Source organism: Podarcis pityusensis (genome assembly GCF_964106645.2).
Source record: "Podarcis pityusensis genome assembly, chromosome: 8".
In the NCBI taxonomy this organism is placed as follows: domain Eukaryota; kingdom Metazoa; phylum Chordata; class Lepidosauria; order Squamata; family Lacertidae; genus Podarcis; species Podarcis pityusensis.
The window spans coordinates 26,264,090-26,288,796 of record NC_138033.1 but is presented as its reverse complement, the minus strand read 5'-3'; the positions used below and the strand labels follow the sequence as shown (position 1 = coordinate 26,288,796).

Below are 24,707 nucleotides of genomic sequence, written 5' to 3'. Positions count from 1 at the left end.
CTGCTTTGAGCATGGCTTTAAACACGGAAAGCCGAAAGGTGGCATAAATCATAATAATAAAATTATGATGATGATGGATGTTCCAGGATAGCTCAGTCGGTAGAGCATGAGATTCTTAATCTCAGGGTCATGGGTTCGGGTTCTGTGTTGGGTAAAAGATTCCTGCATCACAGGGTATTGGACTGGATGACCCTCTTGGTCCCTTCCAACTCTACAATTCTATGCTTCTGTGATTCCAGCTCCCACCAGCCCTGGCCAGCATGACCAATGATCAGGAGCATGGATGTAGCGTGGGGGGCGGGTAGGGAGCGGCAGCTGCACCCAATCAATAAAAAATACATAGCAAACTGTTCTGTCCCCACAAAAGGCCATTCCCCCCCCCCAACTAAAATCCTGGCTACGCCAATGATCAGGGGTGATGGGAGCCGTAGTCTACGCGACAACACCCACAGTGCTCTCCTTGCTCAAAGGTTTGGGGTAGGGGGATTTTTCCAAACCTGGAAATGCCGGGGATTGAACCCGAGACATCCCGCCAAGTAAAAACACGTGCTCCACCACCGAGCTACCATTTTGCCTCTGTGGTGGGCAACTCTGGCCACGTGGACCGGCACTTCTCGACGAGGAGCAGCACTGACAGCAGCCAATGGGAAGGGAAAAATGTAAAAGGCTTCAATCCCACCCCCCGTCAAAAAACAAGGTCTTCCCCTCCAACCCTCCAGGCGAGGAAAGGGTTATCAGGCAGCCACGCCTTTTTGGTAGGCGGAGAGCGAGTGGCAGGCGAGGGGGGCGTGGCCGGGGTGGAATGTTGTGAAGGTGGAATTGGAACGCTGTGTGCAAGGACCAGATGCTGGTTAGCAGGAGGCGAGATGGGGCGGCCAGACCGAGAGATGAGCGGTCCAGCGGTTTAAGAGCAGCCGAGATGCAGGATGGAGGAGAGGAGAGGTGAATGCCATTTGTTGCTTTATTGACTGGAGCAAGAGGGCCGGTCAACTGAGAGTGACGCGGAATGAATAATGGCATAGGAGAGCGCGGCACGCAGCGATCCAGAGGCAGTTAGGTGTGCGGCGAGGCGGCGGCGGTGCTGAGCCCAGGGTTGGCGCCCCGCAGGATTTATTCCGAGGAATTCTCCCAGTGCATATCATGAGGCCAGTGCAACTCGAAGTAGAGGGATCAGATCCCACGGGGCAAAAGCAGGCGGGGATCGGGTTCTTCTAACGTCCGAGCCGATGGAGAAAAGTGACAGGTTGATTTTTTGTTCTTTCTTTTTTTTTAAGAGAGAGAAACAGACCCGCTCAGGGACAGAAATAACTTCAATCAGAGAGAAAGGAGGCGCGGGAGGGGGAATATAAACTAAAGGAGATCAAGGGAAAGAGAAGGAGATTAATATATCAAAAACGCAGCTTAGTCTTAAAGGACCTCCAAAAGGCTTCTGTAATGAGGCTGGGAATGTAAGCTTGTTGTAACTCCTGAGTAAGCTAAAAAGGAGGGGGTGGGAGAGAAAGAAGCGGGGTCGATGGACATCGCTGGGAAAAGGGCAGACGGGACCCTCTCCTGCATCTCAGACGCTCCTTGACACTTGACGAGGCGCCTGAGAAACGTGGCCCCGGAACCCCTGGCTCGGTGGGTCTTCCGTCCATGGCAGAAGCTGCTGAAGTCTGCCGGTGCGAGTCTTTAAAGGCAAAGGATCCGATTCGGACGCGGCCGGCGTGTGAGGAGAGGCCGATCCTCGGGTTGCAGAGTCAAGTATCCAAAGAGAGGCTGATCTATTGAGAGTAGGACAGGGTGAACTCCCCAGTGGGGTGTGCGTAGCAGCAAGAGGCAGGGCTGTGGCGTCCCCGAAACTGATACCGGGACTTAAGAGCAACAAAACAAATCTGCAACCGCAGACTGAGCAAGAGAGTGGTTTGAAAGCAACATACAAAAGGCACAGGACGACTTGTTTTTTTAAAATCTGAAGAGGGAAGAAAAAGAGGGCAGCCTCACTGAGGATTTAAAGCAGCAGCACAAGACTCACCAGAAAGTTGCAAGGGGGGAAATAGTAACAATCATCTCAGTTCAGGGTGGTTGCAAGCTGCGATAAAAAAAACATTGCACTGTGGAGAAACGGGCCCTGTAATGCTTTGCCATCTTCAAAGGGCAGGGAGATAAGGTAGGCTGCATATAGCAGAACTTAAGCGGTGCTGCTCTGAAGGAGAAGAAAGCGTTGCCATCAGAATTCGAGGCACAGGAAAAGGAGGAAACTGAACTTCAAAAAGTGGAAGGAGCAGTGGTGCCTGTGTGTGAGAGAGAGAGAAGATGGGAAAGGGTTTGGAAAGGTTAATACAGTTTTCCATGATTGACACGCCTCTCCACTAGTTTTGAGATTTGGGCTCCTGCTTAGCTCCAGTTGATTTACTTGCATCTTTTGAACCTGCCTGAATAATTTTTCATTTCTGGATCGACTGAATGACCAGCCTGGCCTCCTTTTTTCAAAGAAAGAGTTGAGGGTTCTGTATGAACCTATGCAGGCCCGGAAAAAATACATTTTCATGACTTTCTTTGCCACCTGGCTTCTGCTTTTCTTATTTGGAGGAGACCAAATCAGGCGCCTCCCATTCTTCTCTAGCAAGAAAGCTGGAGGGCTAAAGAACTGGCCCCGCTGGGCAGATGGATTTCTCCTGAAGAACTTTGCAGATCCTGAAGAGCTCCAAAGTGATGATGGGGACCACGCTGAGCTGTCCCTCAAAACCCGGAGGGAGTTGAGGAGAAGCATCTACAAGAACAGCAGATGCCGCATGGACACTTGCTTCGATTTTTCCAAGTGTAGGGAACATGGGTTCAAAGTCTTTGTCTACCCCTTGGAAAGAGGGGACCCTGTCTCAGAAAGTTACCTCAAAATCATCACATCCATTGAAGAGTCGCGGTATTATACCTCCAATCCCGAAGAAGCCTGTCTCTTTGTCCTAAACATTGACACTCTGGACAGGGACCACCTCTCCGTACAGTATGTCCACAACATCAATGAAAAAATCCAAGGTTTCCCTCTTTGGAACGATGGCCGCAACCACCTCATATTTAACCTTTATTCTGGCACGTGGCCTAATTACACTGAAGACCTGGGCTTTGACATTGGTCAGGCTATCCTAGCCAAGGCGAGCTTTTACGTGGAGAACTTCCGGCCTGGTTTTGATATCTCCATCCCTTTGTTTTCAAAGGACCATCCCCGGAAAGGTGGGGAGAGGGGCTGGCTGCAAAAGACCTCTGTCCCTCCAAAGAAAAAGTACCTCTTGGTTTTCAAAGGAAAAAGGTACCTGACCGGTATTGGTTCAGACACCAGGAATGCTCTCCACCATATCCACAATGGCAAAGATATAATTTCCCTGACCACGTGTAAACACGGCAAAGACTGGGTGAAACACAAGGATAAGCGGTGTGACAAGGATAATACAGACTACGAAAAGTAAGTGAGATGCTTTTTCTGACTCTCTGGGGCAGGTCATACCACAAGGCAGGGTAGATTTTGGGTACAGTTTAGGGCAGCAGTGAGGGATGCCAGTGGCTATGATCAACATGGGTCAGGATCCACGGGGAAATTCTGCAGAAGTCCTGTGCCAAGAGCATGTACTCCTTCCAACAAGCCTTGTGCAAAGCAATTTCCCAATCAGCCACGTCCCGTTTTAATAAGCATGTGTGAGGTGCGATTTTTATTTCTCACCTCAGGCATTGAAATGTGTTGGATGAGTCCTATAATTTGCTTCTAAGATGCTTAGGTGGAGATGTTCACGCAGTGAGGCAAACAGAGGACTCAGCAAATAAAAAATGCAAGTGTGACAGAATTTCCAGGATCAAAAAGCTAAGATATCTCGAAAGCCTTGTTACGTGGATTTGTAGCATGACCCTCATGTAATGATGTGTCAGCGTAACCTTGTGTGAATGTTGCCAGGTTTGTTTGCTCAAACTTCTTAGGTTGAGCCACTCCTCAGTAGGGTTTGTCCCTGGAAGCTGTCACTGCCAGGGCTTAGCTCTGGAATGTGTAAAATGATAGTAAAGAAGAGTGTGCCTCTTAACATGTGCAGAGTGTTATCCTCTCAGTGCTGAGTCTCTGCAGCCAGCGCCCATATTTCTGAGATTGGGGTAGAAGTACTGGAGACGGAAGGCTGTTTCTTTATCCAAGCCTTGGTACTCTTCATTTTTATCATGCAAACTTAATGTGGTCTGCACTACTTTGCATAATTTACTGTGCATAAGCTATCTTCTTTAGTCTTTTATGTTCTTCTATAGCATATTGGAGATGGCTAAACAAATATTTGCCTCCTTTTTCTTTTTCTTTCTTTCTTTTTCTTCTGAACAGCTAAGCCTGAAGGTTTCTGTGTGACTTGCAAGCTTCCAGTGCTAATTGGCCTTAATAAGAGTGCTTCATGTTCAACACTGCAGGCAGCAGTTACTCTTTTACTTTCAGATAATCTGCATGTTTTTATTTTAGGCAAATTGATATAAATTGCATATCATTTTCAGAAAGGCATAGGGACTCCAGGCACTAGACGTTTTCGATACTTCATCTGTGACATAACATTGATTCTTGTTCTGGAATTACTGATCCAATTGAGACCCCTTTTCAGAAATATTTTATCAGGATCTAAAATGCATAATGAATTTGGACTTCTGTTCACTGTCGCTGGGCTTCTTAAGTCAATCTGTTATTGCCATTATTATTTCAAAAACTACTGAGCCAATGAATGCTAAGAATTTTTCTTTTAAAGCAATTTAAAATATTGCACTCATGTTCTCAGTATTCTAACAAATGACTCAGGGCAATTAAAAACCCATCATGTTCCAGGTGATGTAAGGCAGCTATAAGTCTGATCCTGATTGTATGCATGCTTTATTCAGAAGTAAACCCCACAGTATGCACTGGGATTTGCTCTCAAATAAGTGTGAGTACGACAGCAGCATAACTGATTTTAGTGAGAAGAAGCTAAGCACATAGATGAGAAAGTAGTTATAAGAGACTTAAGGAAGTCTGAGGCTGTAATAAAGCCTATGGCTGGAGCTGATGGATGTTGTATAATTTATTTATATCCCAACTTTCCTCCAAGGAGCTCAAGATGGCATATGTGGTGTGTGTGGTCCCCCCCCCCCATTTTATCCTCACAGTAGGTGAGAGACTTAATGGCTGAGCGGGGATTTGAACACCGGTCTCCCTGATCGTAGTCCGACAGGCTTATGAAGGCTACTGTAATGTGGTGTACACTTGAGAAGGGAACAAGCCCACTGAACCTGGTGGAAGTTACTTCTGAGTAAACATGTGCAAACAAGTGGGGTGTGCCTTTGGATTGTGCCCTAAGCGCATCACTGGTCCCAGTCATTTGCTTTAATAATAGTTGTGGTGGGTTAGTCATTAGCCCATCCCAAGTAGTATTAACCATTGACGGGTGAGTTGCCAAATGCTGAATAATCAAGGAGGTGTACAAGATTATCACTACTTTCAAGAAAGTGCCTTGTCACTAAACATCTAGTCATGGGCCGTCTCTGATGTTAACTGACATGACCAGGAAATTCTGCGAGTTGTTCTGCAATGGAGTCTCTCCTCTTCCCCTCTCCGCCAGATGGGAGGGGGTATAAAATAATACATTATTATATAAATTATATTATGATTATGATTGAGGGCCAAATCTGCTCTGGAGAGTGCACCAACTTTCCAGAGCACATACACATAGGGAGTGCATGTTGGGCGGGGGGGGGGGGAGGGAAGAAACAAAGAAAGAAAGAAAGAAAGAAAGAAAGAAAGAAAGAAAGACAAAGTTCTGGTTGCATTCATTCTGCATCCATTCTGTTCACACAGTGACACAATTGGATACATCTTCATGATTATTTAAATTTCCTTTGGTTTATTCACTTAAAGATTTTTTGGCCACCTTATAGGACAAAGTTCTGTCTAGGTGACTAGCCAAGGTAAATTCTCGAGTGGTACCCCATACAAAAAATGATATAACTTATGTAGATAGGTACTATATAGCAAATCCCATTTTCAAAAGTCAAGTTGAGATGTTATATTCTGGTCTACAGAGAGAATAACCTATTTATTTGTCATGCAATAGACAGAATAAAGCCCTGCCCAGACTTCCTTGAAGTGGATACAGTCCGTGCATGGAGAGAGGATTGGAATTGCACCCTCTGACCTCCAATGTGTTGTTCAGACATTGTGTACAGAGCCTCTTCACAATGCCTAGCCGAGTTGTGCAAAAGGCCCAATCAACGCCTAGAGGTCACAGCCAGGGGTACAATCCCACCCCCTGCATGTTGACTTTCTCTCTTGAAGGATGCCTGCACAGGGTGTATTATTCTATTTCTTGGGTAGGATATTAATATTTCCAAAAGGGAAGCACATGCTGGCTGGGGCTGATGGGAGTTGTGCTCCGAAACATCTAGAGGGCACCAGGTTGGTGAAGCCTGCTTTAAATGGTTTGGTTATTTTAATAATATTTTATCCCCTTTTGCCATGTAGACCATTAGATTCTAAAACTTAGAGAGAACAATCTAGTATTCTTTCAATTGTGACATGGAGCTCTTTGCTTATTGCAAGGTTTCCCAAACTTGGGTCTCCACTTGTTTTTGGACTACAGTTCCCATCAGCTAGGGATGATGGGATTTGTAGTTCAAAAACAGCTGGAGACCCAAGTTTGGGAAACCATGGCTTATTGTATACTGGGTGAGATGCAAGACAACACTATAAGTAGCTACTAGCCCTGTGCAAGTCAGAATTTACTCAAAGGGGCCAGGCAAACAATCCTTTGAAAACTGGAAGATAGTTGATTCCCCCCTTTTTTTCTCTTGTATGTGAGTCCTGGGGCCTTTCTTTTTTTTTTTTTTAAAGCAATTTATTAAGTTTTACAATAAAAATAAACATGATAAACAATGTAACATTGATCTTAACATATTTTCACATTTTCTTTGGACTTCCTCACATCTCCCGCTCCCATTTTCATCGTTAAAACATTTTGTCAGCAATTTATCATCTTATTTAAATTCTTATATCCCTTCTATATTTCCTAATCTTATAATTCTCAGAAGAAGCTAAATTTCACAGTCTTACTTATTTTCTTAAAAACTTCTAAATTTAGTGGTGCTCAGTTATTTTGATCTAGCATCTTATTTAACATTCACTCAAATTGCAATACTTTTGTAAATAGTTCTTAAATTTCTTCCAGTCCTCCTCAATCCTCTCTTCTCCCAGGTCACGGATTCTGCCGGTCATTTCAGCCAGTTCCATGTAGTCTATCAGTTGTATCTGCCATTCTTCCAGTGTGGGTAGATCTTGAGTTTTCCAATGTTTTGCGAGAAGTATCCTTGCTGCTGTTGTTGCATACATAAAAAATGTCTGGTCCTTCTTTGCCACCCCTTGGCCGACAATACCCAAAAGGAAAGCCTCTGGTTTCTTAGTGAAGGTATATTTAAATACCTTTTTCAGTTCATTATAAATCATTTCCCAGAACGCCTTCACTTTAGGGCAAGTCCACCAGAGGTGGAAGAACGTTCCCTCGCACTCTTTGCATTTCCAACACTTATTATCAGACAGGTGGTAAATTTTAGCAAGTTTGACTGGGGTCATATACCATCTATAAATCATTTTCATTACATTTTCTTTCAGGGCGTTACATGCAGTAAATTTCAATCCATTACTCCACAACCTCTCCCAGTCCTCAAACATGATATTATGCCCAATGTCCTGTGCCCACCTTATCATAGCCGATTTAACCGTTTCGTCTTGTGTATTCCATTTCAACAGCAAGTTATACATCCTTGAAAGTACCTTAATCTTTGGTTCTAACAATTCTGTTTCTAATTTCGATTTCTCCACCTGGAACCCTAGTTTCTTATCATTTTTAAAAACTTCTTTAATCTGAGCGTAATGTAACCAATCTCGCACTTTGTCTTTCATTTTCTCCAGACTCTGCAATTTCCAATTGTCTCCATCCTTTTCTAGTATTTCCCAATATTTTGGCCATTTAGCCTCCATATTGGGTCTTTTTCGGGCCTTGGCTTCCAAAGGTGAAAGCCACCTTGGTGTTTTATTTTCCAGCAAGTCTTTATATTTTGTCCAGACATTAAACAATGATTTTCTGACAATATGGTTCTTAAAGGCCTTATTTGCTTTAACCTTGTCATACCATAAATATGCATGCCATCCAAAGGTATTGTTGAACCCTTCCAAATCCAACACATCAGTGTCTTCAAGAAGTAGCCAGTCTTTTAGCCAGCAGAACGCTGCGGCTTCATAATACAACTTTAAGTCTGGCAGGGCAAAGCCCCCTCTTTGTTTTGCATCGGTTAATATCTTAAACTTAATTCTGGGCTTTTTGCCCTGCCAGACAAACTTAGAAATGTCTCTCTGCCACTTCTGAAAGCACTCCGTTTTGTCCAAAACCTGAAGTGTTTGAAATAAGAACAACATCCTTGGCAATACATTCATCTTGATAGCAGCAATTCGGCCTAACAAAGAAAGTTTCAATTTTGACCAACTATCTAAGTCTCTCTTAATTTCTGTCCAACATTTTTCATAATTGTCCTTAAATAGACTTAGATTTTTTGCTGTTATGTTTACCCCGAGTCCTGGGGCCTTTCTGACCACTCTTTGATTTATTATTATTTTTCTTTTTGGAAGATATTGTGTGCCGGTCATCCTGTAAAATTCTTCTTGTTGATAATGAGGAGGGCTAGTCTCTTTTGCTGAATATACTGGCAGTGCTAAAGCTTGGATCAGTGGTGTTTAAAGTGCATAAAATCTTCACTATGACTTCAAGTATTTAAAAGACCTAGACCCCAGATCTTTGGAAAATCCAGGCATTTTGATAAAAAATTAGGTTTGGGCAGAAGACTCTTGTGACATCTTCAAGACTAGCACATTTATGTCATAAGACAGCCCAGAGGCTGCTGGTGGTACAGAATGCAGCTGCTAGGCCGGTTAGTGGGGCAGTCTGACAGGACCCTGTGTTACCGGTTCTGAAAGCACGGAGTGAGCTACTAGGCCCATCTCAAGGTGCTAGTGCCTTGAAATTATTAGCTGTTTTGAACTCTGCCTGTTTTTAAACAATTTAGATGTTTTAATTTTTTTCAAAATGTTTAAAAAATGTTTTTATATTATTTTATCATGGCATTGTTTTATTACGTTGGTGTTTTGCTGCCCTAGGCTGCTCTTGGAGGAAGGAGGGATAGAAATTAAATTAGTAATAATAATAATTTTCTTTGACATACAGTTCACTTCATTAGACTCAGGAAATCTTGTGCTATAATAAACGTATCAAACTTTGAGGTTCCACAGTGCAAAGCTCTTTCTTTATCAAGGTTTGTACCTGCTTTCCCCAAATCCTTAAAGCTTGGGAGTGTGCAGTGCTTCAAAAATGTCATGACACAGATGAAATTTCACCACATGATATATATGTTGAATCAGGAAAGCTAGGAGGTTTGAATGACCAAAGCTGGGATAAATGATCTGGGGTTTTGTTTTGTTTGCTGACCTTTCAAGTTTGTTGAAATCAGCAGGCTTCTGCTGGCACAGAGCTTGACTCTTAGTTTCAAGGAACATAACAGATGGCAAATAATTTCCGTGATCATTCCTGTCTCTTCCACGCCATCCTCAAGTACACCTCTACTCAATTTTCTTGATGGGGTGGAAGAAGGTGAAGTGTCTAGAAATTCAGGGATTCCCAGGCAGCTCTTTGTGAAAGGTCAAATAATCTAGCCAAATTAAAGGCGCGATAACCTGCTCCTGTTTTTCTTGGACAGGATTCTTTAAAAAACAAACAACAACAAAAACCAGACCTCCAGCCGTGATGAATCATGCTTTCATTGTGTGATTGTTCTGTAGTAAATATTGGATTACACTCAACCTAGAAAAAGCTCTTGGTTGCCAGTTCACACATGAAAGGACATCGCTTTGATTACACAACACTCGATGGCTCCTTGCCAGATGTGTGAACAGACTCTACTAGCTTACTGTACTGGGTTTTTAGACGATGCAGAAGGAATATGAAATTGCTGTCTGTGGGTGCTTGACCTCTGGTGAGTCATTTGCACATGCACACCGCCACTTGACGCAGAAATCCTCATGTGATGAATGTGGATGCACGAAGCAGCCCTTTTGTTTCAAACTCAAGACCCACCTGGCACTATGTACTTATTTATTTCATTAAAAATTGTACACCCTTGTTTACAAAAAAGAAAAATCAAGAAAAATATCAAGAAAAATTAACAGCAACAATGGAAGACTTTCAAAAAGTTAAAATAACAAAGGACTAAACACAGATTGAAACTCGTGTCAGCTTTCTAAACAACTAGGTAGGCTTGTCTAAACAAAAATGTTTTTAGCAGGCGCCAAAAAGAGTACAGTGACGGCTCTTGCCTGGTATCAGTAGGCAGGAAGTTCCAAAGTGTAGGTGCTGCCATGCTAAAATATTGAGTTCTTACAAATGTGGAGAGGGCATTTTGTGGCATATTATGTGCCAGTTCCACAAATTGAAGCTGTCAAGTGGGTGTATATGGAGTAAAGCAGTATCATACTACTTCAAACAGCCATGGCTACCTCAAAGAATCCTGGGAGGTGCTAAGAGCACCAGTCGTCGTTAGGAAACCCTCGTTTCCCTCACTGTCTTACAGTTCCCAGAATTCCTTTGGAAAGAGTGGTGGACGGTGAAACCATTCTGGGATTTAGAACTGTGAGGGGGAATAACAGGCTGCTAACAACTCTCAGATCGGTGCCGTGCAAGCAGACCAGTAGGAACACTGGATTGGGTCTCTCAGTGCACCCTTGTTGTGTCTGCTGTGCCCTGTCTCAGAAAACTGTGATGCCAGAAGACTGGCTCCTCTGAGTGCTGGCCTACCCGCCAGCCGCTCCAGGAGAAAGTATCCCGTTCCCTCTCTTTCTTCTTGCATTTATTCAGTCAGCCAAGTATGCTTCTCTGAAGTTGACTGAAAACTGTATCTCATTTTGGAATTTATTTCATTTATTTATTATTAAATCTACATCCTATCTTCCTCCCTGGTTCAACCCCTCCTCGTTTTTCCCTCATAACAACCCTGTGAGGTATTATTATTATTCATTTCATTTCTATACTGCTTTATGTTTTTAAGGGGGGGGGGGGATCTCAGAGCAGTTTACAACTTGCATTAAAGCATCAAATGAAAAGGTTAGGCAGAAGGACGGTGACCAGTCCAAGTTCACCCAGTGAGCTTCATGACTGAGATGGGATTTAAAACGTGAGCTCCAAGGTTCTAGTTCAACACTGACCACAGCACAACACTGGCATGCGTGTTCAGTAGGTGTGAGGAGTATCTGATGGTACAATGAATGATTGGCATCTTTCGTAGTGCATTTATTTATTTGTTTTGTCATATTATTTTCCCTTCCCACCTCTGAGCATTGAGCTTACTAATAAAAAAAATTGTCAAAATGATGAAAACACAATAATTTAACAGAATAATCCAGAAATATCTAACATCATCATAAATCACCGAACAAGAATTAGCATAGCACAGAAAGATATTCCTAGTCCTTATTAAGGGAGAGGTAAAATGGGATGGTTTATAACTTGAGCCTCTGGAAATCTGAGGTCATGTCCAAATTAATTCGTTTGTTCCCTGATTGTTACGGGAAGTCCATAAACCAAGCAGAGTTTCTGGCCAAGAAGGTTGGGCATTTTTATACAAGAATAATGTGGAATATATAAATGCATCAAATCCACTAATTTTTAATTTGGCATCTGCTATGATCTTGAAAACATTAAGCAATCATTTTAACTAAATGGAACCATAATATAAATAATAACCAAGCAACGTATTTCTGATGTGGATTTCAGCTCTTTTAAAAATTATTATTTTAATGTTCATTGTAACATTAAGCCGTGCAGATAAAACAGAATAACAAAACGTGCAATTCATTCAGAGGCTAAAATTCGAATCGTCTAAACCGTCTAGAGAAAAAAAATACAAATTAAAGATATTACTTAGATGCCGGGGGGGGGGGGGGGGAAGAAGAAGGGAGAAAAGATAATGAAATTTGATATCAGAGAAAGTTCTGACATTGTCAGGCAGATAGTGAAGGAGGTGAGGACCAATAGTAAAGCGTTAAACTAGTGGCACATAGTGGGGGTCATCACCATTTTTACAGAGAGAAGAGTGACATTTGGAATTCATAGCGATTGCACAGAGATCTAAGTACACAGACTGCATTAATGATCAGCACTGATTCCAGGTTTTGGGGGACTCCTGCAGGCTTGCCCATGGCTGCAGGCGTTGCAGTGATCAGTGCTGGGTGACTTGGAGCTGCTGTTTTGATCTCCCTGATATAGGGATGGGCGAATCTGTCAGTCTTGGGATCTGTAGTTCGTTAAGGGTACTGAGAGGTTGTTGGAGACTCTTACCCCCCTCAGATCTACAATCCCAGAGTGGTTTAATAGTCACTCCCTCTTTTCTAGGGAACTCTTGGAACTGTAACTCTGTTAAGGGAATGGGGGGGTGGTCTCCTAATATCTCTTGGCACCCTTAACAGACCCTCCAAGTGTCCTTATTTTCCAGGGACAGTCCCGGATTTACAGAAGCCGTCCCAGTTTCTGATTTGATCCTGGAATGTCCTGCTTTTCCTTAGAATGTCTCTATTTTCATCTGCAAAATTTTGGAGGGTATGCCTTAACCAGTTATTATTCCCAAGATTCTTTGGGGGAAACCATGACTGTTAAAGTGGCATAACAGGGCTTTAAATGTGGGCATAATGGTGCTCTAAATGTATGGTGTGCACGTGGCCTATCTCTATTCACCAGTAGCAGTCTACACTTTCTTGTAATTTTGGGAGTGATGCTGGAGGATAAGGCTAACAATGGCTAATGGAGACAATGGCTAGGTTCTACCTCCAGCTGGAGGTAGCATGCTTCTGAATACTAGAACTCAAGTGGAAGAGCTCTTGCATTCCTGCCCTGCTTGTGGGCTTCCCACAGGCACCTGGTTGACCCCTGTGAGAATGGGATGGTGGGTTAAATGGGCCTTGGGCCTGATCCAACGTGGCTCTTCTGATGTCCTTATTAGAGACATGCATGCCACACATGTTATTCAGGTAAGTATCTGAGTAAGGAAATCTCATAGTATACATGCATATGAATGTGCACAGTTGCAGTCTAAATCCATGCTGCTTTCCTCACCCTGCCATGAACACCTTTCAAGACAGTAAGAGTGGCTGAATGTTTTTGAGTTGTACCCCATTCCACGATAAATGCAAGCAGGTCTATGGTGAAATTTAAGTAAATGTTCTATGAAATATTCTTTAGAAACTGTTGTGGTCAGTTTACTAAATTATGTATTTTATTTATTTAATTCTCTGCACAAATCGCTTTCTGTGAAGCAGCTGAAAGTGCTTATCCATAAAAAAACCATCAGCAATAAAAGCAGTTTCGCTAGACTGCTAATTATTCAACCTTGGGAGATGGCTACCAACATGAATTTAGTGGCACAATGGGAGAGGGTGTGGAATGTAGCCCTAATGGAAAAACTAACAAAACAACTTAGGGACATAAGAACCTAAGTTGAGTCTGCTGGATCAGGCCATTGGCCCATCTAGTCCAGCATCCTGTTCTCACAATGGCTGATATGGTGGCTGTGGGAAGCCCACAAGGGGGGGCCTGAGTGAGTGAGGCAGCAACAATCCCAGTACCAAAAATCTTTTTAATATATAGTCCTCAAAGAGAGGACTTGGAGCACTGCGGAATACAAAAAGCAAGGATGACTTTGAAACCGTTTAGTACTGGTCTTTTCCTATGTGTTGAATAAACAGTGTAGCCACCATCAACTCATGGTTCATTTTGGAATAACCTGTTAAGAAGACATGGAAGACACGCTCGATCTGGACAGAGATCAAAACCAACAGCATGAAGTATTTCATAAGCTTACCTGCTACTTAAGTAACTGGAACATACTAACCTGCATGGAATGTCTGGGGCGGGGTGGGGTAGGAGGAGGGGAATGGGGTTTCTTGGGTAAATGTACTTTCAAAAATAGAGTTTCAGATATAAAAACCAATTTCAGTTATAAAATCATTCAAATCCAGTGCAGATGCAGATTGGGATACAGCTCTGCTTTAAAGGCTTGTTGAAAGAGGAAGGGATTCAATACCAGGCAGGCACCAAAAGACAACAGAGGCGGTGACTGTCTAATACATGGGTCAGCAAACTAAGATCCGCGGGCTGGATGGGGTCCAATTGCCTTCTGGATTTGGCCTGCGGAAAGTCCAGGAATCACTGTGTGGTTCGCCAGCACGCACATTCTTTCCCTCTCCCTCCCTCTTCCTCACATGGCAGCGGCGGCGGCACCTCCTCCTCCCTCCCTCCTCCTGGCTTCTCCCCGTCCTGCCTAGAGGAGGAAGGGGGCTGGGCTTTGTTTGTGGCAGCAGCAGCAGCAGCAGCGCTCGAGGGGCCACCATTTTAAGCAGCCCCTCTCTGGAGCCCTTTCGCGCGCTGCTCATCGTCCCTCCTTCGCTGCCCCTGCCAGCCCCTGCCACTCACACGACACAGGTAAGCAGCCACCGGGGCTTGTGGTGCTCTTGCATCATTCCCCCCCCCCCAAAATATAGTCTGGCCCCCCACAAGGTCTGAGGGACAGTGGACCTGCCCCCTGCTGAAAAAGTTTGCTAACCCCTTGTCTAATATGTAATGGGGGGCCTTCCAAAGGTGCCACCATGCTAGAGGCCTGACTCCAGCACTGTTGGGAATGGACCTTCTCCTGCAGAGTACAGTTATCAGTTGGGTCTATAAAGGGTGATCTTTAGGTATCCAGATCCCAAGCTTTATGGGGCTTTGTACAGCAGTACCAGCACCTTGAACTTAGTGGAACGGTTAACTTAGCAAACATTGCCTTATCGAGGTTCCCAGTTATGAAGAGGCACATTGCGTTCTTTTGAAAGCTTTAGTACTCAAGAGCAGGTTAATGGGCTTTGTATTAACCTTTTGTTCACTACTTCTAGGCTGTGGAGTACCTAAAAGAGGGGGTTGCCTCTTCATCTGGCACAGCAAAACAGCACAACCCCTATAACATTGAATCAAACTTCTCAGGATGTTTTAGGGCTCGCACCGTGACCAGATCTCTGAATGCTGTGAGGAAATAATTCTTCCTTGTGGATTCTGAGGGTAAATGAGCCTGATTTTATGGGCCCCACATTCCTGAAGGTTGCATTTTCAAATATTTGCAGGCCTTAAATGTTGCACCTCCAAATAAATGTTTGCACATACCAAATGTTTCCTGTGAAAGCAGGAGGGTGGAAAATGTGTCTGTCAGATTGTTGGAGATCACGTAGTCTTGGGCTCTGTCAGAGTTTTCAGGGGCTCCACTGCAACATCATGAGAGAACAACAGAGTGAGATTAAGCTGTAAGGGCCCAGGGTGTCTGAACAACTGAAGACAAAGACATTGGTATCAAATGGGCAATGTAAGACACCCTACCATCATGCTATGTGTGAGGTGAGTGTTCCAAACAGAAGGTTCATGCACAATTGCAAAAGGGAGAGGAGTGCCAGAACGTATGAACTAGCCCAGTGCTAGCTCCATATATTTTGGCACCTGAGGCAAACCTCAAAATGGTATCCTGTCCACCACAGAAGAAGTGGGGAGTGAAGATCTACATCAGGAACGGGATGGCAGGGAATCTAATCAACCTTGCCCAATGGTTGAACTGGGAATCCAAGTCTGTTGCAGGAGGAAATGGGCCCATGCTGAATCATGCTGGGAAGGTGCAGAGCTCAGGAGACCCGAAGGGCAGCCCCCACCGTTTCCTCTGTAGGGGTGGAAGGAGACCAGCAGTGCCTCCTATTCTCCATTTCTCAGAATTCATGGACATTCAGTGAAGATGAATGTTGGAGGATTCAGGACAAACAAAATAAGAACTGCTTTGTACAGTGCATTGTCAACTGTGGAACATGCTCCCACAGGAGGCAGTAATGGCCACCAATTTAGATGGCTTTTAAAGAGAATTAGACAAATTTGTAGATGTAACGGCTATCTGTGGCTACTAGCCATTATGGCCATGCTTTGCCTCCACAGTCAGAGGCAATTGCTGGGAATTACAAGGGGGGAGAGGGCTGTTGCACTCAGGTCCTGCTTTCAGGGGCATCCCGTTGACCACTTGGAGAACAGGATGCTGGAGTAGAAGGGCTATTGGCCTAATCCAGCAGGCTCTTCTTACGTACTTATTGCAGCAGCTGTGTGTGTGGTGGGGGGAATGCGAGAGAGATGGGGCCAGCCCTACCATTGGGCAGAGTGAGGTGTGGGTCAAGCAGCCTTGTAACCATTTGGCAATGTTTAGGAATAATCTGGAGATGCTGGCAGGTTAAGTGATAGAAGATAGGGGAAAGAAGGCATTGCATCATCATAAAGGCGGTTATCAAATGGCAGTTGGGAGTGTCTCGAGAGGATTCTTTGAAAGGGTAAAGCCTCACCACATGTTAGGCTTCCCTACAGAGGCACAGAGCTCAATTATCAGATACAGGAGATAATTAAGTTGTGAGAGGTGGCACCTCAAGAGAATACTCTGATAGGAGGCTGGAATATTTCGCAAGTGGACCAACAAAGAGTCTTGTGTCAAAATTGGGGGTGGTTTACTCTGTCAACTTTTGTTCCTTTCATTTTTCAGCTGTAAATTAAGTTTTCCACATTTCCACATCATTTTTTAAATAGAAAAAGGTCCTCACCAAAATCCACCCACATTAAAATGCTTACAAAATTATGCAATTTCTCCCAATGCAAAGAGTTTTGGTATGTTAGTTCCCCTTAATAAATGACGTTTTATGTATGCTTCATCCCAGCACATGCATTTTTGGACATATTTTGAACACATGGCTGGAGTACCACAGTGCAAAATTTGGATAAATGTGAGTTTCTAAGGATGATGTTGTGTTGGTTCACGTATTGTTTTGGAAAGTATGGATTGGGTAAGTTTGCCTTCAGATGCAAACTGAATTAAATATCTTCCCCATCCCTAGTCTCCAAAGGCTTCACAGGTGAATTGTTACATCGGCAGACTATAGAGCCTCTTTTATCAGATGGATTGAGTGCTGTCAAGGAAGTGGGATGCAGTCTAGAAAGCCACAATAAATCTGTTTGTCTTTCAGGTACCACAAGAGACTATTTCTTGTGTTTGCTATCAGATAGGTGCTGCTCTGTAATTTCTCACACCCTACTAAGTTCCCGAAATGCTTTTGAATAGCCTTTCTGTACCATCTTTTCGAGAGGGTGCACAGGCTAAGACAGCCTCCCACAACCTGGTGCCTTTCAAATGTTGGACTCCAGTTCCCATAAGCCCCAGCTAGCATGGCCAGTGGCCAAGGATAATGGGAGTTGCAGTCCAGCAAAACCTGGAGGGCACCAGGATGAGGAAGGCTGGTCAATATGGCTTAATTGTGAAGTTGCATTCCTGTGGCCGCTTGTCTGGGAATGAGCCCCACTGAACACAGTTGTACTTACTTCTGGCTAATGGTTATAGCCAATGTTAGTCCTACTCAAAGCAGACTAACTTCTGTCCATTAATTTCAATGGGTCTTCTCTGAGTAGATCTTAGTAGGCTGCACCCCTAAGTAAACTTGCATAGAGTTTCAACTATAAATGGTTTGCTTTTGGGAAGCCTCCAGTCCTGCCGCCAAGGGGGAATCACCCTTTGCCTACTGCTTCCCTATCCATCCTGGTTGCTGCCTTTCTGCACAGAGAGGCTGCAATCAGTTAATTGCAAAGCAAGCTTTACTTCACCGTTCTCCTGTGGACTGTGAAACCAGCCAGATGAGATAATGTATCTGTCAGAACAGGAGAGAGAAGCCAATTCATCTTGTGCTGTGCGTGTGAAAGAGAGAGCGAGAGTGTGAGAGCGAGATCCCGTTTGCTTGTTGTTTCTGGTCTCTGGGGCTGCAGCGCAGCGACCAAGCGGCAGGGATGAAGGTGAGGTGACAAAGGTCCTGTGGCTTCTTAGCAACCAAAGGCAAGGGCATTTATGGTGGCACCGTTTGGCTGGAAGGAACCGAGTGGCCTGGGAATATGGCCGTGTGTGTTACGAGAAAGCTGCAATCAGGGGTCATTGCATATGGCAGCGTGGATGGGGAGTGGGGGCAGAGAGAGAAGAAATACAGGAATTAGATACAGGAAAGTAGATTGGTTTTAGGTTGCCCGCTGTCCAGAAGAACCAGCCACTGCTTTCAGAAGCAGCTTTAGTTAAAACAAATAAGGATAAAACATTTAACAAATGTGGAATACAGCAGCCAGGGCATTGACTGGACCATATAAACTTCTATTTGCTAACCGAGGTGTGAGGAACCTTTGCAGGTTGCTGAACTCCAACTCCCATCAGCCCCAGGAGCGCTGAAGGGCTCTAGTAGGCCTCAGAGGTCAAATAATATGTCATGTGACTGTGCATTGTGTCCCTGACCCCAAGGGGGACATAGAGGATACTAGGTCCCAACATTCTGGTAAGGTGCTGTGGAAAGGGATACCAATACTCTTGCCTAGGGTGGGACGAATCTATCAAATTTAGTTTCTATTTTTTCCAGTCTTAAGTTCAGTCCACCACCTTTTTGCATCGACTTGTGATTCTTTATCTTTCAAGTCCTCGTGAAATTTGATCAGCATTTAAGCCAGCATTTCTCTCAATATACCCATTTTTGCATGTATTTTTTGTCTAATATGCAGACGTTTGCAAACCTTTCCTCTTAATAAAAAGCATTTTGTGCACATTTTCACTAACATGGATTTTTATGCGCATTTCCTAGCATGTGCATTTTTCTGTATATTTCTTGTTGGAAAAATTGCAAAATTTGGAAAAGTGCACATTTTGAATGATAGCTACATTTTGGTTTGCACATATTTTTCTTTTTTTGGGGGGGGGAGATGCAAATTAACAAATGCACATATTTTTCTTTTTTTTGGGGGGGGGAGATGCAAATTAGGAGAGGTTTGCATTAGGATGCGACCCAAACTGACTTTCTCCCTCATCCTTCTCCTAAGTCTCAGCCCTGCCAGACCCCCGTGTCTGGATCTCCTGGAAAGAGACAGGGCCCGGGGATTGTCCTTCGCTTTCCTGCCCTCATGGCAGGCTGCACACCTTCTCCAGAGTACAGTGGCAACATCTCTCGGTAACTATTTTGGGCTCCTTCTCATACTCCAAGGAATTAATTAAAGGCAAGTCTGAAGTGATGGGGCTTTTTTCCCTTTCATTTCCTCCACATGACGGAGGCATCGGCAGAAGCAGCACAAAGACACTCGCCGCCTCATGCATTATTAAATGGGTCCTCGCCCCATCGCATCAGCTGAGCCTCACGCTCGGTAATTGTCGTTCTGAGATTTCAGTATAATCCATTGCGTTTGTTTGTTTGCTGCTGTTCTTAAAATGAGCATTCACCTTGCTGGATTTCCCCTCCTCCTGTTTTGACACGCAGCTTCCCACTCTTCCCCCATCCCCACGCCTCCCTTTCCCATCTCAACCTCCCTTTCTCTTTCGGCACAGAGATATTCTTCCTTGGTGGAAGAGCGCTGGTGTTCGTGCGAGTGGTGTTGATGTGGGAGAAGTAACTTTGTGCATGCACTGCTTAGTGTGAGGCCTGCATGCTTGGATTGGTTTATTCAGCGAGGAGGCCAATATTAACTGAGGGGAACCTTGAAAAGGGGGGGGGGGTACACTTACAGAAGTCAGAGATTCAGAAACCAGAGAGACAAAGGTGGGCAACAGCTTTGAAGGCAACACCATTCCTATGCACCAGAAGTGTGGAACCTTTTTTGGACCACATTACCCCTGTGGAAAGCTGTTGGGGGTCATATTCCAGTAGTGGGTGAGGCAAGATCCACACACCGTTGCACACACTTAACTAACACACAGGTAAACACAAACACTGTTTCCCATGGAAACAGTTCTGTATTTGATTCTTAGTAACGGCACTGAAATTTCACCTTCCATTTTCTTTATCATCTTTTGTTTACTTTACAAGTATTTTTTAAGAATAGTTTTCATAGTATCCATTATCTGTCCTGTCCATACAAAAGGCATTAAGAGTAATCCAGCAGAAGAATGCAAATAAAGTCAATACTTCTGAACTGCAAAACCTGCCCTACGGCGACGTGAGTTTAAAGTCCCAAACTTCAAAATGCTCTTGCATCCTGAAAAATTGTACGCTTGCAGTTGCAAAGCACATGGACTACTTTTTGCCTACTTGCCAGGAGCACAAGTCTGCCGAGTCATTTTCTTCCCAGCTTTGCACGGTATCAAAGCTCCTTTCCCTCCTTTCGAAAAGCTGTGTGCCCTGATTTGAGAGGAAACCCCATTGAACACAGTGGGACTCAACTTCAGCATGGTTTGAGCTCTTACATTTGAAAAGCGGATTAAGAGTTTGTTTCCCATGCACATTGCCTTTTTTCCAGGGGGTCCACAAATGTTACCTTTACTTACTACCAAGCTGTTATTTGTGGTTGTTACCAGTCTCCTTCCCTGCCTCTTCTGGCATCCACAGAGAGCATGTCGGTGAGACAAGGGTTTCTCTCATTTATGTGGGTATGGATAAAGTGAAAAACGGGTCTGTATTGCTGCTCAGAAGGGCCCCATGCCATTTCTCACTAGCTCTAAATCTGAAGTGCAAATGAGACATCTGAGGTAGGGATCTGTGTCAGCTGTTCTGCTCAGCAAAGGGATGAGGGAAGTTCCCCCTGGTGAGCTCTCAGGTAGATTTGTGTCTGCCTGTTTTTGGCCTGCAGTTCCCGCCCCCCCCCCCCCAAGCAGCCCTTGTGAAACTAACTTTTGCCTCTGGCGGTAGCTTTTTAGAAATCTGCGCATTTTGTGCAACTAGGGGAGAAATTCAATTCAATTCGCAATCAAATTTGAATTTATGTAATTTGCACTTCCCGAAACACAGCCATCTTTAGAAATTTGCACTTCTCCAAAATTTGCAGTGCAGTTCTCCAGCCAAGTATTATGTGTATAGAACTGCATATATTAGTGCAAAGTGCATCTATATGAGTGAAAATAACAAACAAAAATGTCTTAGATGAAGAGAAATGGTTTTACCAAAATGTTTTGGGCAAAATTGCATGCAAAAATGTATAGGAGAAATTCCCACCACTAAACTCGCATCATATTAGGAGACATTTGCACTGATTTTTCATGAGGAGTTTCTTTTAAAAAAATATGACTCTATGATTCTGTGATTTTGTATGCAAACTTATGTGGAGAACTGAAGTTAAAGCGTGGAAAAATTAGGAACTGAGGGAAAGCGAAATGGACAGATTTGGCCATCTCCACCTTGGGGCAGCAAAAAACATGTATTTGCCCTCTTCTGGCTGAACATTTGCAGAGTGTTCTCATGTTCCCTTTCAGTCTTCTCTTCTTCAGGCCACATATGTCCTGTTCCTTCAGCCTTTCCTCATAGGACTTGTTGGAAGCAGCCACAGAACATTAATACACCTACTTAGTCTGCCACCCTCAGCCATTTGGGAGCAGAAGAGAGGAAGGAGAGTGCTTGAGTCTAAGGCCTGCTGTGGCTTGTTCCTGCTATTGCAGGTTGCACAAAACAACGCTTTTGTGTGATGTGCTAACACTGCCATTGAAACCACCAATCTGAGAAATCTGGAGGTGTCCTTTCATTGGCTCCAAGAGCCCCTTTGGTCCTTAGAGCTATTCTTAGGTTTTTTTAATTAAAAAAAAACACCTTAAGGCATTTCCCCTCTGGACCCTAGAAGAAAATGTCTGCAGAGGTACTGTAGGAATGCCGAGAAAATGGATGCACTCATTAATGAAAACATCTGCATCTTGATTCACATCTCAGTACATTAGGCCCAAGCACGCCTGGCAGTGCATTTTTCATATCTGTGTATCTTTGCATGAAAGGCCCAAGAGGAGGCAAAGACGCATCATTGCAAAGAGGAGATGAGCGATTGTCTTGCCAAGAGCTGAGACACTCGGTGATGCTACGATGGGAACAGAGATGCCGTTTGTTAATGTAGTACATATGTCATCAAACAGTTGCCAGATCAACAGCATCAAAATGAGCAATGCCCTTTTCTTTGCTGGTGAGGCTTTTCAAGTACTGTGTGGCCACTAATTCTCGCTTTAAAACTCCATTTATCACACGTCCCTCATTTCCGTGTGCATCAGCTGGTGGACTTTGTGCAAAGTTTGCACCAAGGATACTCACTTTGAAATAGTGAAATACCCACACTTTGAAATAGACACATTCAGAGAAGCCCCTGCCCCAAACCCTGCTGAACATTTGCTTTGTTTGGGTGCTCTTTTCTTTCTTTAACTACTGTTTCTTGGCATTCTATTTAAACTTTGTCCTTGCCCTCACTTGCCCTTGCTGCTGTTTAGTCTGTTTAGCAATAACAACCTACCAGATTTTCCATATGAGCGTAAAGTGGTGGGATCACGTTACTCAGAGTATCGTCACACCATTGGCAGTGGCAGACCATGTGATTTTGTCAATCGGATGGGATGGCAACAAGAGCAAGTGAGGCCAAGGACAGTGAGGGCAAAGAAGAAGAAAAATGGTACCAAAGAGCAAGAGGAGGGTAGCGGGGTGACACAAGGGTGCTGAACAGCACTGCAAAAATATGTTAAAGAAGCCGGTATGTGGTAAATAAGTGTGTGTGTGTGTGTGTGTGTGTGTGTGTGTGTGTTGTGTTCATTGTGCTTATAAATCAAATCATAAAAAATAAAAATAAGGTGAAATGAAACCAATATAAGCTTATATTGTTGATATAATCTCAGGTGGTTTCAGGCTCTAAGTAGGGCTGTGCGCACTTTGCACGGAGCTCTTATTTCTTATTTCCAGACATGTATAACAGCCGTTCATTAGCCCAGCTTAGCTATTATGCACACAGGTACACAAACAGGACATGCGCTGATCATTACATACAAATTACTATTTGAGTGTACAGCTACACTGTTTTTGTACATGTATACACAGATGATACACTCCCTGAATGTGCCGCTGAACACCCATTATATCTTGCCTGCCCAAATGTCCATCAATGCCAGCACCTCCCCAAACTGCCAGCTTCCCATTCTAGGTCTGAACCGCTACTCAGAACTCCCCATGTCTGAGCCTCACTCCCATGTGCCGCTGCTGAACACCCCCCTCCACACATCCTCTTGTGTGCTAAAATGGCAGCCACCCAGTCTTGACAACGTTATCCAGGTCTCTTTCCCTGCTGACTGAAGGCCACAGCTACTGCCACACGTTCCACACCCTTCCGCACAGACTCCAGGTAGGGACGGGTGATTCTGTTAGTTTCAGATTCTCTCAGTTTCTTATATTTCCAATCTTAAATTTTGTTCTTCATATTTCCATAAGTTGCAATAACAACAACAACAACAACAACAACAACAATAATAACAACTTCATGAAAATCCACCATTGCTTTAGTGCAAATTTCTCCTGACACACACATTTTTGCAAAGCTGTTTTCCCTAATACAATGCACTTTTCAGTACAGCTATTTTCCCTACAATATAAGTTGTTGTGCACACTTTACCCTAGTATATGCATTTTTGTACACACCACTTGGCCTGGAGAACTGCACTGCAAAATCTGGAGAAGTCTGAATTTTGAAGGACAACTGTGTTTCGGTTTGTGTGTTGTTTCAGGAAGAGCAAATTAGGTAGGTTCATATTTAAATATGAACTGACTGAAATTTCTTCCCCATCCCTAACTCCAGGCTGCAAATTCCCCTCTCCTTGATATGAGGATAACAGGAAGCTGTCTTGTACAGAGTCAGACCATTGGTCCATCTAGCTCAGTATGGTCTACACTGAGTAGGCAGTGGCTCTCCAGGGTTTTCAGCTAACAACCTTTCCGAGCCCTTCATGGAGATGCCAGGGGTTGAACTGCGGACTTTCTGCTCTACCCCTGAGCTACAGCCCTTCCTGAAAGTCAGGTGGCAGCTGTAGCTGGTAGCCCTTTGTCCTGCAAAGGGCATGGCTTTCTTGTGCTAAAGAGGATTCAGCAGTTTGCCTGCAGAGCATGATAAGGGTGCTGCAAACCTCACAGGGGATCCCAAAGGGACAGAAAGCCTCGCTCTGGTCATTGGCAGGGCAGTGCAGCTGGGGCAAATGACTGGGGACATGACTATTGGGGGTGGAAGTCTTCTGGAATTACCAGTGAGGGGAAGGAGCGAGTTATTTCTGAAGAGTCCCTGGTGAGTCTTCTTCCTGCTAATCGGGCCTCGCTTGCAGATGCAGGCGTGGGTATCATTTCCGTGGCAGCCGGTCTCTCGGAAAGGAGAAACCAGGCAGATTTGCCTACCTTCTGTCTGACCACCTGCAGAAAGCACAGAATCGTAGTTAAGAGCCCGCCATATGGCTTTCTAATGAAAACATCACTTCCAATAGATTTGCTCTAGGATATACGCAGCCTGCTCTGCAAGGAGGCAGGCTGGATCAAATCAAGAGCCACTAATCTCCAGGCAGAGAGAAAGCGAGTTCTGATTAAACGAGACTGACCTGTTGGCCCAGAACTAGATATTTCTGAGATGGGGGTTTCTTGATTCCCAGTCTGCGTCTTAATGCATCTGAGCCTCCTCATAGGGAGGGCGGGAAGGTGGGGGAACCTGGATTGCATTATGCCATGAAGTCGATATGATCTCCCTCTATGTGTAGCACAGAATTACGTTTGAAGGGCGTAAGCCCTTGAAACCTTGGAAATACCTACATCAAATATGCACACTTTGTTCACA

General features: G+C 44.1%; 1 protein-coding gene and 1 long non-coding RNA gene across 2 annotated transcripts in view; one reads left to right on the top strand and one right to left on the bottom strand.

Annotated features, from left to right (window-relative positions):
* Window positions 1-827: 827 nt before the first annotated feature.
* Window positions 828-24,707, top strand: part of EXTL1 (exostosin like glycosyltransferase 1) — a 73,657-nt gene continuing 49,777 nt past the window's right edge. The window contains exon 1 of the mRNA XM_081016793.1: window positions 828-3,439. Within this exon, the coding sequence (XP_080872919.1) occupies window positions 2,502-3,439 (938 nt within the window). The 5' untranslated portion in view covers window positions 828-2,501. The remainder of the gene's footprint in view (window positions 3,440-24,707) is intronic.
* Window positions 10,275-24,707, bottom strand: part of LOC308483219 — a 33,545-nt gene continuing 19,112 nt past the window's right edge. Inside the window, exons 2-4 of the long non-coding RNA XR_013989610.1 lie at window positions 24,131-24,292; window positions 15,246-15,343; window positions 10,275-13,833 (exon numbers count right to left, since the gene is read on the bottom strand). This is a non-coding gene — a long non-coding RNA (uncharacterized lncRNA). The remainder of the gene's footprint in view (window positions 13,834-15,245; window positions 15,344-24,130; window positions 24,293-24,707) is intronic.